Source organism: Mastigoproctus giganteus, chromosome 13, assembly GCF_048544385.1.
Source record: "Mastigoproctus giganteus isolate SK-2022 chromosome 13, ASM4854438v1, whole genome shotgun sequence".
In the NCBI taxonomy this organism is placed as follows: domain Eukaryota; kingdom Metazoa; phylum Arthropoda; class Arachnida; order Uropygi; family Thelyphonidae; genus Mastigoproctus; species Mastigoproctus giganteus.
The window spans coordinates 4,594,375-4,613,083 of record NC_143587.1 but is presented as its reverse complement, the minus strand read 5'-3'; the positions used below and the strand labels follow the sequence as shown (position 1 = coordinate 4,613,083).

Sequence of the window (18,709 nt, the reverse complement as noted above, 5' to 3'; positions counted from 1 at the left end):
ATGCACTTGGTATAAAGTACCCGTCACGGGGTGGAAAAAATCCCATAAGGAGAAAAAATTGGAATAATAATATGACACACGAAGTGAAGTTCGGTAGAATTTTTGAAAATAGATTGGTACAGGTCAAAGATCTAGAAACTTCAAATGATTTGTATAACTGTGCCAGCCGCCTAGTGGCAAAACTGCACAAAGGTCCTTTCCTTACTGCTAAACAAGTTCGGGTAAATTATTATGAAGGCCGCTTTTTTTTTTTAATTGTAATATCCGCAGGTAACAAATCCTCAATTAGTACATGCTACTATCGGTCAAGCATTCAATGTGGCAACTGATTCAATAAATGTTTTAACTTCAAGCAACAGCTTTATTTTGATCGTGTATACAAGCAGATGTATGCCCATTTCTTATTTTTCTTAGCTTGTAATATGGATGTAAGTTAACATTATAAAGTCCTTGTGCAGTTTTAAATTTTCATAACTTTCGTTCTATACATGAATCTGTAAAATCAATTTGTAAAAAGGGTAAGGGAAAGAATTTATTAGTTTAACATACGTTTATTCTTGGGATTGTTAATTCTCAACATGTCCACCGTCATTACGTATACAAAAGTGACTATTATTAAAAGTATACAAACTGAGATACGATTCTGAAGTTATACAAATACGTTTTGTAGTTGATTTTCAATAATACCCTGAATCACATTAGTTATCCTGGTCGAAGATCGTCTAAAGAGGAAGGTTTTGTTGAATAAATAACAATCTTAACATGTCCCCATAGAAAAAAATCCAATGGGCGCAAATCCAATGGGCTGATGAACATGGTGGCCAAGAGATCGGTCCACCTCTTCCAATCCATCTATTAGGAAAATTTTCATTCAGAAACTGCCTAACACTGAGAGCAAAGAGACAAGGCGCAACATTTGCTTAAAAACTCTGCATCACTTATAAGTCCTAAACGTGTTAGTTCGGGAATAAAGTAATTCTACAGCATTTCCAAATAACTCTCACTTCCAGTTCGTGTTTTAACATTGACAGAACCTGTTGCTTTAAACGTTTTCATCCAGTTAGTTATGGAATTCCTGTGTGGTGTATCTTTGTTGTAATGGGTTTTAAATCTTTTTTTGTACTGCGATTACAGACTTTAACTCGGCCAACCACAGCACACAATTTACTTTATATTCTATTGAAGCCATTTGGTCAAGCCTAATTCTGCAAAATAAAATAATAATAATAATAATAACTAGGGGCTGCTCTCGCTTCTTTTGATAAAGTTAAATAAAATACTTACGGAAGATTTCGACACTGTGTGTGACTCTTCCTCTGCTGAATACATAAATATGTTACGCATCGAACTCAAGCATTGCACCGCATGGTCATATTAGATAAACATTGCGCGTGATCACGCTTAAACAGAAGCTAGTTTAATCACGGTAAAACAAGCTTCTGTTACGTATTTCAGATTTGTTACGTATTGCCACGTAACCCTCATCCCTCTTCTCCCATTAGCTGAATAAATATCACTAGGAGGAAATTATTTTAACGTATAGAAAGATAAAAAAAAAATTGTTAAACTACAACAAAATAAATAAATCACTCTTAGTACATCTAAACTTCACTAAATTACATTTCTAACGTGTTTTACAGATTGATTTTATCATGTATGGAACGGAAGTTATGAAAATTTAAAACTGCACAAGGACTTTATAATGACCCTGTATATGAAAAAAAAAAAAAAAAAAAACTAAGAAAAACATTGAACACGGCAAATTATAGTTCCATTAATGAGGCATAAAGTCTCTGGTGCAATTGTCGTTTTAAAGTAGATACACTTTTTCAAGTAGTTCAGACTTTGTAATTAGTTAGGTACATCATCATCATCATCATCATCAGCCATTTGCAAATCCACCCCAGGATGAAGGCCTCTCCAGCAACTTTCCAGTTCCTTCTGTTTTGTGCAATGGCAATCCATTTACTGTCCATGAACTCTTGAATTTCATCTGTCCATCTCCGTCTTCCAGGTTTTCTTTTAGCTCATCTTAGGTACCATTCTGTTATTTTTAGTCCATTGTCTTCGAGTTAAGTTATGTGCGTAAGGTTCTATTATGAATTAGCCCTGCCTTTCTTGCTTCTGGGATCCCTTTCTTACCTCTGGGCAAGATAGGTAATGAAACGAGCCATGATAACCCTGACTTGCAATGAATGTCTCTGATTAAATTCAGTGAACATAGAATTCTCCTAATATCATGATCCTTATCGCTGTGAATTTCATGTGACAAGAGAAGAAAATGTGTCCTCCCCTCTTTAGCACGCAGAACTTGAAAAATGATTATTCCCCGCACAGATGACAGCTTCGCTAGCTCCAATAATGATTTCATTAATTACCCTTCTGGGGTACAAGAAATCACTTTCAAGTTGTCTGTGAATAGGAAAATATATAAATATTTCAACATTCTGACATAACTCTCGTGGGCATAATTTAAAAAAAAAAAAGGCAGGGAATTCTTTGTAGATAATTAGAAAGAAAGGTTGATAGTTATGATGCTAGGCATCTGCAGTGATTGAAACTAAAAGGAACTCTCATTACTTCGGCGACTCAGATCGCTACGGAGCGTATTAACAAGCATTTCCTCGAGGCTGACTTACAGAGTTCCAAAATGGAATTCTATTAGAAAACTGCGTATTTGCATCGGCAATTTGACGCTGGCATAAATAAGAAGCATCTTTTGCATTGGGAATAAATCTGTGAATCCCGCTGTGTCCCATGGGATCCTATGCAGCTTGATTCTGCATGCATTATGAAAATCACACGTTTTTCTCGGAGACTCGACTTAAATCACGTAGTGAATATTCTAAAAAATCCACGGTGGCTCACCAAGCCAGTCTGGAATTAAATTTACATGCGTTACCATTCTTGACGAACCACTGATTTCGCATTTACTGCTAAATTATTATTATTATTATTATTATTATTTCTCCTAGGAGACACCCGGTTACAGCCATTGACTATGGGGTGTAGCTACATATTCTGTTATGCAGCAAAGAATAATATTATATACAATTTTACATTTATGTTACACTCGTTACTAAATTACACAATACATGTAGTACTTATCAGAATTATACTTGTAATCTGCTTAAGATATAGACAAGATATAGATGCTTAAGAATAAACAAACGAGAAAAATTTTATACTGCTGCGTTTAAAGCATAACATCACCATATTTACATTAGCACGGATATTCGCAGCAGAACAGTATACACAATACAATTTAATACAGAGTAAAATGTTCATTTTTACTGTTTTCAGTAGTCTGTTTCTTCTGTGGGAGTAGAGTGGAGTAGGTGAGACATATCCAGGAGGGTGTTTCCAGATGAGGTCGGGATTCCTGTCAGCTACTGTATGGGAGGTTCTTAGTGCTGTTTATTTTTTCTTACATCTGTAACTGCAGGTAGCAGATTTCGAGAACTTCTTTTCTGTATGTTTTGCTTGTGCAGAGTTTTTCAGGGTTGATTTTAGGGTATTAAACAGCTTTAGAGTGTTTGCTGCAAAGAATCTTCCCAGACTATCGAACTGCGTAAATGCGGGTTTCAGTTGCTGTTCCATACCTGCAACTCGTCTTTGTTTTTCTCCGTGTGTTACTGTCCACTCTCGATCTTTTGGTGAATCCAGCCGTCCCGTTAAGATCTGAGCAAGTGTCATCTTATTCTTTGTAGTGATCGTTTGTCTCCAGGGAGTGACTTCTAAATTGGAGTACAGTACATGTATATCTCTTGAGATGGTAAAAGGCTTAGCTGAAATTCTGTTCAGCCATCTCAAGAGCCAGTATTCTATTCCTAGAAAAGCCTTGATAGTGCTTTCCGGAGCTGAAGACCAGATTTGTGACGCGTATAGAGGAATAGGGATAACACATCTATTGATATGTCACTTCCTTAGATGTCTTATTTCCTGGCTCTTTCCCATCATTCTGCAATTAAGCTATACTGGTAAATGTCCAATCAGATATTCGGGTTTTAATCTTAAAACTTAAGATTTACCCGCTTACTTCAGTGTTCTGCTGGTATTTGCTTCAGTAGTTGAAGAAGAGAGCGCTGATACCAAATGTGCTTAGTTTGGGAGTAAGGATAATTAATTTTGATTTATTATCCTTACTAAATTAATCAAAAATCGGAGCACCAAAATTCAGTTCTTTACAGACTTCCGCCACCTCTTACAGTGTCAGTAAATCAGGTAAATCTTCGTAGTCAGTAAATCTTACAGTAAATCAGGGTTTCATTATGCAAACGCAGAAACGACATAATTGCCAATGATTGGCATCTGTCGAAGTTTGCCGACAGCAATGAGGCGCTTAATGATTCACGATTTAATGACTATGTGAAAAAATGCAGCTCACCTGGGACATTGCTTCCAATCGTATCGGAGGCACGAATAAAACCTTCTAGATTGGTCCGTTTGTAGTTTACTTTTTATTCTATTTTAATAGCGTAAAATATTGCTAACAGTTAAACCATTACTTCTCTCCGCCCTTTCTGTTACTTGTGTGGCCCCACATCACACTGCGTGAGGAGCGAATGCAAGGGCCACGAGAGTAACTCGCGACACGAGTTGCAGCTTCTACGCAGGCAGAATCTGGTTTCGACATTACAAATGGTTCCATTTAAAAACTTCTAAAGCGGCAGGAAATTATTAAATATTTTCTATTTTAGGATGAAGGTTATTTTGAAGATTTTATGCGTTGTCGCTTGCGTCGAATTTGAGCTGTTCAGGTCAGAATAGTTTGAATATTTTAAAATACCGTACTTGAATATTTGTTTCCAATATGTTATAATATTGGTATCGGTTATTATATTATTTATATTATAATAACATATAATATAAAAGGAAATACCTTTTTTTATTTTCTTGAATTGGACTGTTCCCGTTGAAGAACTCTCATTGTACAAAGGGTGTTACCACTTTTATTTTACATTTATTTGAGTGTGTGTATATATATATACAGTATATATATAACTGATATTAAATATTAAATCAAAATGAATGCCAACAGCATGGTAAATTTTATTTTATTAATATTTATTTTATTATGTTTAATTTATTATTTTTCGCTCAACAGTTTTGCCATGGCATTAATTTAATATTTAATATCAGTTATACATTGGACATCATGTGGAGGAATGTGCATTTTGCCGCCCCTAATGATAGCTTTTATATTTATTTTCTTAATTTTCGCATTTTCTTAATTTTTGTACCAATTTTTTTTTTCTTTCCGACTATTTCATTATGCTAATATATATAGTAGTATTTGATAAGGACTATTTAAATTAACTTTATAACCCTAAGAATGACGCAAGTTGATTGAAGAAGAACCCTATTTGCCAATGTAATCAGGTAATAAAACGGACATATGAAAGCTAAAGGCTGTCTGTACCTCAAACAAGATACCAAAGTTTTTCTTTTCTAGCTTGCAGTTACCGAGACAGTTGTTTACTTGTTTTGCTACGTGATCCAGGTTGTGATTTCCGTGGGGAGTTCCCTAGTTTTTGCGCTTCAGGTAACTGATGCAAGAAAAAAAAAGCATCTTTCGTATTTAAAAATTTCTTCAAATGTTCCCAACGGAATTAAAATTGTTTGTGGATGAAATGGTGGAGATAGGGGGGAGGATTCGTTTTCAGACAGAACACGAGATCTCATTTGAATTGTGGAGTTTTTATCATTCAACTAAAAGAAGGTGTTTTGCCGGGTAAAAGATGCCGTGGGATTCCCAGATGGGTAATTAAGAAGCTCGCGAAGAACAGACAGGTACTTCATTGTGACGTCATTAATAATTTCCACCTCTTCCGCGAAGATACTTTTAATTAGCGCGTCACTGAGAAGGTCGCGTCGAAGGAATCTCATTAGCAATTCTCTTTTTGGGAGTTCTCATTTTTACCCGCAAAGAAAGAAAGAAAAATGAAGTGGGTACGGTGAGCCGGGTTAACGTAGGTGTCACGAGAGATTAGGTTTACTTAAGTAGCCGAGTAATTTGTTGCTTCTGTTGTCAGCTTCCCACAAATTGAATTTCAGATTAGATTGGCTTTCTTTGAGGTCGCCCCCAAATGAACGTCTTACTTATTAAAAGGTGAAATACTCGGAAAACTGCGCGAGCTGCCAGAATTATTCATCCGGTCTTCCCCGGTAATGTTTGTTTGGTTAAATGATTAATGAGTCTATCAATTCCTAAATTCTGCTTCCGCGTAAGCAACCCCTCTACGCAGCTGAGGGCCGTGATCCTACGGAAGACCTCTTGACAATAGAACAGCTCCTCGTGCTTTCATTATGCTCTCCTTTGCAGGGTTTGGAGATGGGAAAGGAGATAAGGAACGCTGCGCTATTCAAAGGGGAGATGCGCTTCTAAATATCCTCGAGTAGGGAATTCAGTGGCCGGGGGTTGCTCTCTACAAGAAGAAAGGTTCTTTCATAAATTACAACGACGACCTTTCTGACATTTCATACATCGAGGCCAAATTTCGCCTTTAAACGTCTTAGCGGAGTAATTTTATTCCACTAATGTCTTTCACATCAAAGCACGCATCTAACGGCACTTAAAGAACAAAAGGTTGGCTTCAGTTATATTGGATGGATCCCACTCCGAAATCGGTACCGGCAAAGGAAAATAGCTGCGTGACTATTTTTGTTTCATTTGAGAGTGAACAAAGATGCACCAATACCGTAAACTCCAGTAACCATGGTAACGGACAGTACGGGGGGGGGCAACAAAAACACTTCGCTCGCATGTTGATGTCGTTTCATCCGTATTGCGGCGGAGTTCGAAAGATGGCGCCGTGGTCTAAGTACTCGAAGCTCCAAAAGTTACCGAGAAAAACAACTTCTAAACACGTGGGGACTTCCCCTGAGTCCAACGATGCTCTCATAATTATGACTAAGGGTTTCTTACCGCCTTTTTCGCCTCCTTTAATATAACTGGATAGATTCCATCCACCCCAGGAGCCTTTCTTATTGTAAGATGCAGGTCTTACAAATATAATAGAAATAATTGTTTTTCTAAAATAAATCCAGTAAGGGCAATGGAAAGGGAGTATTGTTAAAGATAGTAAGTATTAAGTTTGGATATTTAGTTTTAATGTAAATAAGGTAAAAGTTTGAAGAAACACTGGATTTGGGGATGGGAAAGTTATAGACGTATATGTTAAACAGCGGGCAAATGGAAACAAGTAATTTCGAATAATATAAAAGAGCAAACGGGAACAGCAGGACTAGGTAGAGGGTGCCATTTGAGAACAGGCGTCAAAGGGTTTCTGCACGAATAAAGGACCGTAAAATGGGATTATGAAGCGTCTCTTTTAATCTAAGCCACCGTTATGAAGTAAACAAGGGAAGTAAATCAAAGGGGAAGCTGCGGTGTTCGGACTAAGGTGTGGGAGATTGTGGAATAATAGATCCAGCATCTGGTTTCCCCTGGTAGGAGGTGTAGTTTGGTGAACTAAGCCAAATGTGCCAATGACTGGTATGAGATCTTCAGTGGCCTCATCATGTCTGGGCGTAGGCATGTTGAAATCACCTATAATGAAGGTGGGGATATTGGGGGCTAGGTTGGCTGCTATCCATGCTATCAGTTCACGTCGTGAATCTTCTGTGTGGTCAGGGGGCAGATATACAAGACAAATTTGGAGTTGTAAGGCATCCTTTCTTAATGTGGTACATAGGGCTTCGATTTGGTCACCTGAAATCTGGGCTGCTTAAAACTGAATGAGTACAGTAACACAACACCTCCACCGCGTCTGCTATCCCTAGAATTATGGAGGCTGACCTATGACATCCAGTTGACTTCCGTGAGATAACCAGGTTTCAGTCAAGCAGATTAACTGATATTAGTAACATGATGGTTTTTAGAGGGTATAGTTTATTGCTGATACTGCGTATATTTTGGTAGAAGCATTTAAGGGGCGTTATTAAGATAGATTGGTATGAGGCTGACGTTGGTTGCTTATCCTGTGTTATTGTCGATCTCATGCGGTAGGATGTGGAAGATGTCCGTTCTTTGTACATTTTTACTAGAGTTCCTGGCGGCCAGGTGCTGGTATCTAGCACTTTTAGTTCATCCTGTTTGTCACAAGTAATTGTGAATGAAAAATAGGAGGGATATCTTGTTTTAACAGGTTTCACAGCCACCTTGCTCCCTATTTGTTCCTCAAAGAATTTAGATACATTTGCATCGGTTCTGGATGGTCCAAGTCTCGATATGTAGATTTTCGATTTGGTTTGGATGGATGTTATATTGTATATTTTCTCCAATATGTTGGATTGGTTGACTGGTTTGGCTTTGTTGGGGTATGCTGGTGATGTTTCTTGAGTGGGACTGACCCTCTGGGCTACCAATATACTTATAGAACTATCTTGGTAAGATGTTGAATCATTGGCTGTTAATGTCACTTCCAAAGGGGAATTAGGTCGCGATCGTTTGAAGGATGACTGCTGGGAGACAATATGTGCATAAGTGGGTTTTTCATTGGTGTCACCACTCATGCTTGAATGTAGGCATGGAGCATTTTGAGAAGCTTCATTGTGAGAAACGGCTCCTTCAGATATATATTCGATATCGCACCTAGGTTCACAAGTGTGCTCTGATACAGGTAATTGACTCATATCGATGGGGATAGGCAGGTCGCTGTGTTTCCTATTAGTTAAAGATTGTTTTTCTTTAGTACTGCTGGTTTGAGATTTAGTGGGTTTATACATACTTCGTCGACTATCACGATGTACTGGTACCATGTATTCATTTGATGTAGCTCCTTTGCCATTTCGATGGTTTTGTTCTATGACAGAAGGCTGGTTCACAACGGTGAACTTATTTCTAATTACTTCTGCCTTGAGTAGTTGTACTTCTTCAAGTAGGCTTGAGTTTTGTGCTTTAATTTGCTTAATCTCATTAATAAGAGTATTCAGCTGACTGTTTATGAGAATCACATAATCATCACTTATCAGTGGGCAGTTATCCGCGTGCATCGAAGTCGTTACCGTTTGGCAACATTTGGTGGCCGAGGTAGCTGCATCATGCATAACTTCTTCAGGGTGGCGTGCAATTGCCCTGTGGTGCAACAGAGAAGTGGAGGCAGCATCGTCATCTGTGGGGGAATGATTTTCGCCCTCGGCGATTTGCACCTGCTCATCGGTAGTTTCCGGTGTGGTGCTTCCGCTAAGGTATGGTAGGATAGCGTTTTTTTCCTGTGCAGATGATATAGTTTCAGTTGATGTGCAGGGTATCTCATTACGTTAGAAAGGTACCCTTAATCCCTCATTGTCAGGTATTTCCTTGCATGAAACACAAGAAAAATTGCGTCTCCGTTGCTTATTCCTCTTTTTTAGGTCAATTTTGAGGCATGATCCACAAAAGGTAGACAGCAAGTAAAGCAAATAATGCACAGATCCGAGTTTAATTTGCATAATTTACATTCGGCTATAGTAAAGACTTCATTCAATTCAGTCATGTTTGGATGTCTGATGGGGAAAAAATGCTCGTGTTTGAAGGTTTAAGAGGCTAAATCTATGGTATTTAGTTCGGCGAGCTTGACACCGACTTTAGGAATGCAGTTAATCTGTTTGCGGGGACGTGAATCTCCGGGGGTTAGTGATTAACGTGTATCACTAGGGCAACTGACCTTGATCTGTAGCTGGCAGCGGTAAGTGATGCTGGTCAGCGATAATACAGTTTGTTAGTGTCCGCTTATGAGATTCTGCAATGTGAAAAAGAACAGCAAATAATAAATACCTGGGAGCCTTCGTCGCCTTAAAGTTGGTGTCTTCCTCTTCAGAGTCGCTTGAGGAGCATAACAACACTAAAATCACCGAATACACTTAAGCAAAACTATATTAATATTCATGATTATTGAGAGCAACGCACATACGTGACCGTACTAACGCACATACGTGACGCCACCTACCCAATACGCGTGCAGATCAACTAAACTCTCTATTATGTCCCGACGATGAATTACAACAAGACATCTTGCATTCCATCACCATCTCTACACGCCAGCTGACAGCAGTGATAAACTCCTTTCCAGCCACAGCAACCGCGGGGGTCGACAAACTGCCACAATTCGTGGTAAAATGCCTCAGTCTGTTCATTCTCCAACCGCTCAAGTCCATCTTAAACGGAATTCTAACCACAAGAAATTTTCCTAAAGCCTGGAATAGCTACCATGTCGAACCACATCCAAAAATTCGAAACTCCACACCCAGGCATTTTCGGCCGATATCTAACTCCTCAAAGCTCCTGAAAATCCTGGAAAAAACTATGCTGCCCACCTTAATGAATCAAATTCTTGAAGATAGGCCGCTACAGGTCCACCACGCAATCCGAAACCGATCCACAGTGATGAACCTCCTTGCAACCATATGTAATATATTGTCTGGCTTTGAACAGCAAGAGGAACTCGCAATCACGTACCTGGATATTGAAGCTGCCTTTGACGCCATCAACGTGTCGGCGCTCCTCCACTTACTGGAAGACCACTATCTAATCCAAGGTAATATCCTCTGGTTCATAGCATCACTCCTCTATGATAGGGTACTACAAGTCGATGCATATGGACTACCGCACAAGGAGGCAATTTCTGCTGCTGTTACGCCAGGAGGAGTCCTATCTGGCTTATTATTTACAGCTATCATTGCGCGTCTTGTCCGAAACAATGAGAAAATCATCACCTATGCAGATGATATAAAAATTCTAACGCCTATTGCTTCCAACAATCACCTTGAAGCTACAGCAAGCATTAATGATAGTCTCATCAACGTCGCCTCTTACCTCAAACAGTATGGACTCTCGATCAACCCACAAAAAACAAAACTAATGGTTTTCTCTCTCAGACCAGTCCCTACAATAATAGCCCCAACAATCGATGGAATGGTAATATCTGCCACTCCCACACATGTGGATTTGGGAATAGTATTTGACCCAAAACTCCAGTTTCATGCTTATGTAGACAAGCTCACTTCCAGAGCAGCCGTTCTCTGATGGGCAGCTAAACAACAACAACTAATTTATGTTAAGTAACCTGGTGTAATTAAGAAATTCATCAGAACAGTAATCTATTCTCCACTCCTCTATGCTGCTGAAGTGCGGGCATCAGCAGCTACTACAACGAAGAAACCAATCCTCGCTGCAGAATTCTGGCTACTTAAATGGGCTAACCGGAGAGCTTGTCTCCCACCACAGGACAGAACTACAGCCTTAGTTACCTCACTGGGGATGCAGCGACTGCCTGATATCATGGAAATATAACGACAGATAGCTACAGTTAAAATGATCACGGGTCAGATCTCAACACCGTCCATTTGCGATTCGTGTTTCTGGCGAATACCCAAGCCAGAATTTCGGTCAACCCCGATGCTCTGCTCGAGGAATCGGAGGCTTCATATCTCAGACCGCTTCCTTCCAAACCAAATGCTACCGGAAGTACAGCACCTCGACGCTGACTTGCAGATGTTTTGCAGCAATAAAACCTACAGGAAAGAAGTGTAAGCAGCTCGCCCCAATCACAGAATCGAATAAAAAGAAGTTCGTGCGCCGTCCACACCATCTGCCAAGCTCTTCTGTGCCACGACAAAATTCGTTTGCCAGAGAAGTGCCATTCATGTATATTAGATATTTTTATTGTAAATAAAATTTTTAAATAATAAAATTGTAAATAAGATATTTTTATTGTAAATTGTATTGTAAATGAGATATTTTTATTGTAAATTTTATGGTAAATATAACCGTATGATGTAAATTGTAAATATAATTAATAATAATACTGCGTAATGTGAGGAAGTGTAATGACATTTTTACATTTTTAATTTTACAGTGTGCATTTTCCTTTATCTGTTCTAATGTGAGCATTATCTATGTGCATTATCTATTAACTAATTATCTATTCTGATGTGAGCCCCTGGCTTGTGACCGTGATGGGACAATTGCAACTTCTCTTAAATCTATGTAAATTGTATTCATTTAGTTGCAATAAAGATTTTCTCTCTTTCTCTCTCTCTCTCTCTCTCTCTGAAGTCGTCATAGATGCCTCGACCTTAATTTGATTTTCTCCTTCACTCCCAACGTACCTTGAGAACATTGAAACGCTCGGCCCTGTCTTCCTACAAAATCCATTAGTTCGCGACTCTGCTACTAGGGGATTAGACAGAACCCCCCCCCATCCTATTGGTGAAGAACAAGCAATTTCAGCCTCAATAATAAAAGGCGAAATCCACGATACCGTTACGAAAGACAGAGTGATTGAAATGAATTAAGAGAAATTCGGATATTCATTATGATTAGAACTGTCATGGAGGCAAGTCTTACTCACGTGTGTAGGAGCTATTGTCCGGGCTTGTTTCGTTGACCAGGGAGAGCAGAACCTTCATATTGTCCTTGTACGTTTCAGAGCGGTATGGGTACGGCTCCATGCTACGGGTGAAGAGCGCATGGTGTGGAATCACATGACCACGGACCACCTAAGGGGAAAAGCGAGGAGAACTATAAATGCGTGAATAATTAAGTCTTGTTTTATCAAAAAATTACAAAACATCGAGATTTTATTAGGGAGATGCTATTACAATCATTCAAGATAGACTGAGGCAAATTAATACTTATCCTATTCAAGACTTGTTCCACCCTCCACCCGTTTCCAGAGAAGTCGTGCTTTGAGAGACGACTCATGTGAGGTTTATTAGCTCAGTGTCCAATGGAAAATGACGACCTTTTAGTATTAGTATTAGTAGTGGCAATTGATAGAAGAAAGCAAACTTATACTGCATCGACTCATAAAAAAAATCCCATTTCACCTATTCATCCACTCCAATAGTTTGTCTACTTGAATTTATTTAAACTATCCATTTCCAAAGAAATCGATGGAAGCTTGTTCCAGCAACCTATCAAACGTTGGCTGAAAGCAAACTTCTGCACAGCTATACTGCATCCTCCCTCAATTTGAATTTATGCTCTCTTCATATGCCTGTTGCGTGATCTCAAAAAGAAGAAGAATCCCATCAGCACTGAGTTTGCTCATTCCATTGAAAGACTTAAAACACCTCAGTCAGATCACCTCCCAGGTGCCTAGTCTCCAGACGCTGAACTTTGCAGAACTGAAGCCTTTCTTGGTAAGAGTAACCCTTTGTTCCCTTCACCAATTTCGTTGCTCTTCTCTGTACACGCTCAGGCAACTCTACATTCTTTCTAATATGAGGGCTCCAGACCTGTATGCAGTACTCAAGATGTGGCATGACCATTGCCTTATACAATGGGATAATTCCCTCCTAGCAAAATTTCTGTATATCATTGACAAAACCCCATGAGCTGTCCAGGTAGCCTGTTTACATTACTCAGAGAACTTCATAACCGATTGCACCATTATTCCCAGGTATTTTTCATTTTCTTCTATCCTGAGTATCACATAGTTGGTACGCTACTCTGGGTTTACTGCTACTGCCACTCGTATGCAGTACCTTGCATTTGTCAATAAACTTCAATTGCCATTGCTCAGCCCATCTGACTTATTTTTCTATATCTCGTTGCACAAAATATACCTTCATTCCGGTCATTAACCACCCTGCCAACCATTGTATCATGCATCAGTATCATTAATAAATAAAGCAATAATGAGCCCAGCACTGTACCTGTGGGACTCCTCTAATAACATTAGTCCACGAAGAGTAGTGTCCATTGATGACCACTCTCTGTCTTCTCCCACTCAACCATCCCTTTATCCATTGTAGCAGCTTGCTTTCAATGCCATACTGCTTCAATTTGTACAGCAGTCTTTTATGTGCAACGGTATCAAAAGCTTTCCTGAAATTCAACTATATGATTATGAAATTTTTTTTTTTTTTTCTTTGCATCTGGCTCCTTTGTGTCCACATCGTAGTCAATTGGTCAGACAAAATATCCCGCTAACGTATCTATGCTGTGACTAAAGTATAATTGCGTTCCTGTGTAGATGGTCCTGTATTACTTGTTTATCTAGTGACTCCGTTATTTTTCGTGGCACAGAAGTTGGCCCTCGTGGCTAGCACAGTTGGTGGGATCGCCGTCGTCCCCACACTGGGTGAAAAAGACTCTCAAGGTCCAGTCCCGTCGATGAAGGGATGAATTTTTATCGGCCTTTTTCACAAAGTGGCTGGGTTAGTCAGTGTCAGGCGAGAGTAGCACGGTTTTTCGTCCAGTAAAGAGAAAATCTTTCATAATTAAGGCTAAGGGTTCGCTTATCTTCTTTGCTACTTTCTTTAATAAAATTGAATAGATCCCGTCCACCCAGGTGCCTTGAAAGAAATTGTTGAAGTTACGTTTAACTTCAACAATTTCTCTTCCACTTCCCTCTCAGTTATTACAAGTTCACATAGCTCCCCATTACAGTTAGATATACTTCTGGCATCCCCCTCCCTAAAGAATTCCTCATGTGTAAATGTAGATGCAAAATACCTATTCAGTTTGTCAGCAGCTTGAGCAGGATTATTAATTTTGAGTTTAAGAATCAGAAAAAGTCAACCAGGGGCAAGATCTGATGAATAGGGAGGTGAGCAACTATTTTGATGCTCAACTCATGCACACAGTGTTTCAATTCTTGCATCGATGCAGTAGCCATCTAGATATTTGGAAATCAGGAATTTTCGGGCCAACTTTGATTAATTTTTTTAGGGCCCCGCTGAATACTTTTTCAGAACAGGTTTTCTATAGTTTGGGTGTAAATAATGTCTTTCGTATTGAAAAAAGAAAATCGTAAATCCCCTTCGCGGATCGTGCCTTATTTTGTAGGATGCTACGTTTCCACTACGAACTTTGGTGGTTTGATTCAGGATCGTCATCCAGGATTCATCCCCGACAATTATTCTGTTTAAAAAAAAAATAATTTTCCTAACGTTTGCAGGCATTTCGGGGGTGGATATTGATGTTAACTACAATCCGACTTTTTTTATATGTCTGGACCAACAGGAAACACACAAGTCGCTTCTAATTGTTCTTTCAAAATGCTTTGTATTCTCCTATAAGTAATCCCCCATGGTCTCTGCAACCATTGAAGACCCTGGCATCATTAAGTATTAGACTTAAGTAATCAGTATTTCAGAAGTTCAATTCTAACCGTCTAATAGGGCACCCACTTCGCATAATTAATTTAAAAAAAAAGGAAGTGGGGCCAAGGATGATCTCCGAGATAACCAAAAAGAGAAACGAGACTGTAATTAGCTTCATTCAAGCGCTGAAATGTGTAGCTTCTTTTACTACACCAAATTTCCTTGTTTGATATATCAATGTTCTCTATTTATTGTTATGTTCTTTATTACTATTAACTGCTGGCCGTGAAGGGCATTATTGCAATGTATCGAACTGTAATATTATCCTTATTATTATTGCAATAAAGATTTCTTATAATGATATGGGAATGAATTTATATCGGAGGCATCACTCACCCACTTATCAACATCCTGCAAGCGATTGTAGTTCTGACTGTCCACTGCACCCACAGGGAAGAAATAGGTGTGGTTCCCAGGCCGCCGGAAGAGGTCCTTGTCATCTTCGGAAATTACACGAGAAGAGAAAGCCCTGCAAAAAATAAACAAAATTAAAATCAGAATGTCACCAGAAATTATTTAGATGTCGCTCGAGAATTTGGGATGCAGTCTGCAGTGCTGCAAAACGGGAAGAGCATCTTGAATATGACTTTCCCTCGGATGAATGACTTGAACGCACTATCCATCACTGTCACAGCCACGATTACCCTTTCCAACATCGAGCCTTTCTTTCTTCCCTCAGCACAAAAAAAAAAAAAAAAAAAAAAAAAATAAATAAATAATGGGAGGAGGGAGCGGCAAAGAGGGCCTGGAAAGAAAATACTGAGCGCAATATTCTCCTCTATCGTAATCGGGCAGGTTGGCTTGGAGGGACTTTTCAGCGCAGCTCCTATAACAGCTCGCAGTCAATCCCTTAAGGTTGGCTTATAATGGGTTAAATTAAAACACTCAGAGGAGCCGCTCTATGAATATTGAGGCCGATTCACGACTGCTTTCTTGAAAAAAAAACAAACAAACATAGTGTCGATTGATATATAACTGATTTCAGCCTCCAGAGACGAATTTAAATCAATAATAGAAGAGGGTCTAATACGTAACTCACGTTCCATCGAGGTTAGTTTAGCAAAGTACAGAACCATTTCCCAACTCATCTCCCCCCACTAGGAGATGGACGATGGATTATTTAAAGCATCAACACTTCTGAAGTTATTGGAAAAAATGCTGCTACCAGTCCTCACCAAATAAATACTCGCGGATAAACCTCCCCAGATTCACTACGCTCTTTCACAGCGATCGACGATTACAAACCTCCTCGCCATCATAAATGCCATACTAGCAGCGCTCCCGAGTAATCACGAACTTGCCATAACTTACATAGATATTGAGGCTGCGTTTGATGCTGTGAATGTCCCTCCTCTTTTTTGGCTTTTACAATCATTCTATAACATCAAGGAAGACATAACGTGCTTTCTATCTGCTCTCCTTAGCATGTGGTTGTTGCAGCGTGACACTGGAGGAAGAGGCTATTGGAGGACACCGTTGGAGAACCGCAGTGGGGTTTCCTTTCTGATTTGTTTTTCACAGAAATTATTGCCCCACTGGTGCGGAATAAACAAAATAATCATCTCCTACGCAGATGACGTTAAGATTCTTATCTCAATCAGGCCCAGTTCCAATCTCATCAGGACCACTAACCACATTAATAATAGTCTTTTGGAAATCGCATCCTTTCTACAGCACTTTGGCCTGACGATCAATTCCGGGAAGACCAAGACGATGCTGTTCTCTCTGAAGACCAATCCTTCTGTGATTGCTCTCACTTTTGGTAACACCCAAATTCCTGTTGTTATTCCACATTCTGACGTAAGTGTAATGTTTGACCCTAAACTCCGTTTCACTACGCAGCTGGATAAACTCGCCTCACGGGCTTAGAGTCTTCGTTGGATAACAAAACAAAATCTGTTGCACATTAAGATCCCGAAATAATCAGAAAATACATCAGAACGATTATCTACCTACCATTACTGTACGCATCGGAAGTCTGGGCCTGAGCTACCCAAACGACTAAAAAGCCTCTCATAGCATCTGAATATTGGCTACTGAAAGGGGCCATTTGGAAATCTAATCTTCCGCCACAAGCTAGAACAACAGCATTAGCAAATGCAATGGGGGTTCCCAGTCTCTTCGAGCTTACTAATCCCCGGAGGTTGTTCGCCACAGTGAAAATGGTTGCAGGCCATCCATTTGAAATACATGCTGCTGGAATGTCTCTATCTCTGCCTTGAGGACAATCCCTAAACTGGCCGTTCGGAATTCGACACTTTCCTGACAGATCGGTTTCTCCCTTTCCAGATGCTCTCCCAGGTCTATAATCTTGATGCTGATCTCAAAAAAAAATTCGCATGTGATAAAATATATAGAAAGAAGGTGCTTTCCATGCAATAACATCGGTTTGAGTGAGCTTTTTTTCTTTTTTTTTTTTTTTAGTTTACTTCACTTTGTATGTCTTGGCTTTGTTAACTGCTGGCCTGTGTGCCTTGACGGGTCGGTTGCAACATTAATTTCTCTGTAACGTCTTTTTCTTAGGTTGCAATAAAGATTGTCTCTCTATCTCTATTTATTTCTATAAAATATTTATTAAAAATAATTTAATCGTTAAACTTAAAGTGCTTACAATGGACCACGATTATTAATAATTTGACATCAGGTTCGATGTCTTTTCATATGCAACGACTTCGATGCAAATTGCTGAAAGGGGGAACATTTTGTTCCTCACAATCGGTGACCTCGTGTATCGAGAATTATTGGAGAATTATCTGATTCCACAAACTGCTCGGAATGATCCCGACAAGATGGCATTTCCCCACTTTCAAACGAATGTTCGAGGCTGATTGAGCTACACTTTCGAGGTCCATTTCTGGCAAATTCGTTAATCGGACTTCGTTTTGTGAGATATGTTGAGGACCAGATGGAAAAGTCAACTGCCAACAAGTGTGAACTAAACAGAGATAAGAATCGCTGCAGCGATCAGTGCAATTATAAGAACTGTCTGTCGAGAGGTGATGATGACGGTCTGTTGTTTTTTGGCATTATGGTATCTTAGGCCAGGGTGCGCCACGACGTTTTTTTAAGACGGTTAATAAGTGATAGGCAACTTAGAAATCGGTTAGCACGTGAAAAGTAGAGATAAAGAAAAGCGCTGGACAACGTACAATAAAAATATAAAACTAAATAGATGAAGTATGTCATTGAAATTCCCGGACTGGTGCTGTTTCCGTCACGTTCGATGACTTTGAAAATAAATGGAAGTGGTAACGCTGTAGTTCAAACTTCCTCGAACAGATGATACAGAGGTTGTCCAGTAGGCTAACTCGTTGAAAGTGACAAGCAGTTTCGTCAGGGACGTTAATGTTCCTGAAGGGGGCATAGTCGATGCTATGTTGTACGTAGAGGTGCTTCAAAGACTATTGAAGCGCGTTTACCTGGTGTGGCCACAATTTCGAGGAAAGGGCAGCTATTGTTCAACCTCCGCCCATTCCGTAATTGTTGTGAAGATATTTCTGAAGAAACGTGGCATTGTACAGATCAACCATCCATCCTACTCTCTGGACCTAGCACCAGCTGACTTCTTCCTCTTTTCTGAGGTGAAAACCGCTCTCCAAGGGATGTTGGCTTC

At 39.5% G+C, this 18,709-nt stretch overlaps 1 protein-coding gene across 1 annotated transcript in view; it reads right to left on the bottom strand.

The window, feature by feature from the left end:
* The window catches only part of LOC150075725 (fasciclin-1-like), a 315,668-nt gene that overhangs the window by 22,703 nt on the left and 274,256 nt on the right, over nt 1–18,709 (bottom strand). Inside the window, exons 5-6 of the mRNA XM_090388130.1 lie at nt 15,433–15,565; nt 12,336–12,483 (exon numbers count right to left, since the gene is read on the bottom strand). Coding sequence (XP_090244256.1) covers nt 12,336–12,483; nt 15,433–15,565 — 281 coding nt within the window. The remainder of the gene's footprint in view (nt 1–12,335; nt 12,484–15,432; nt 15,566–18,709) is intronic.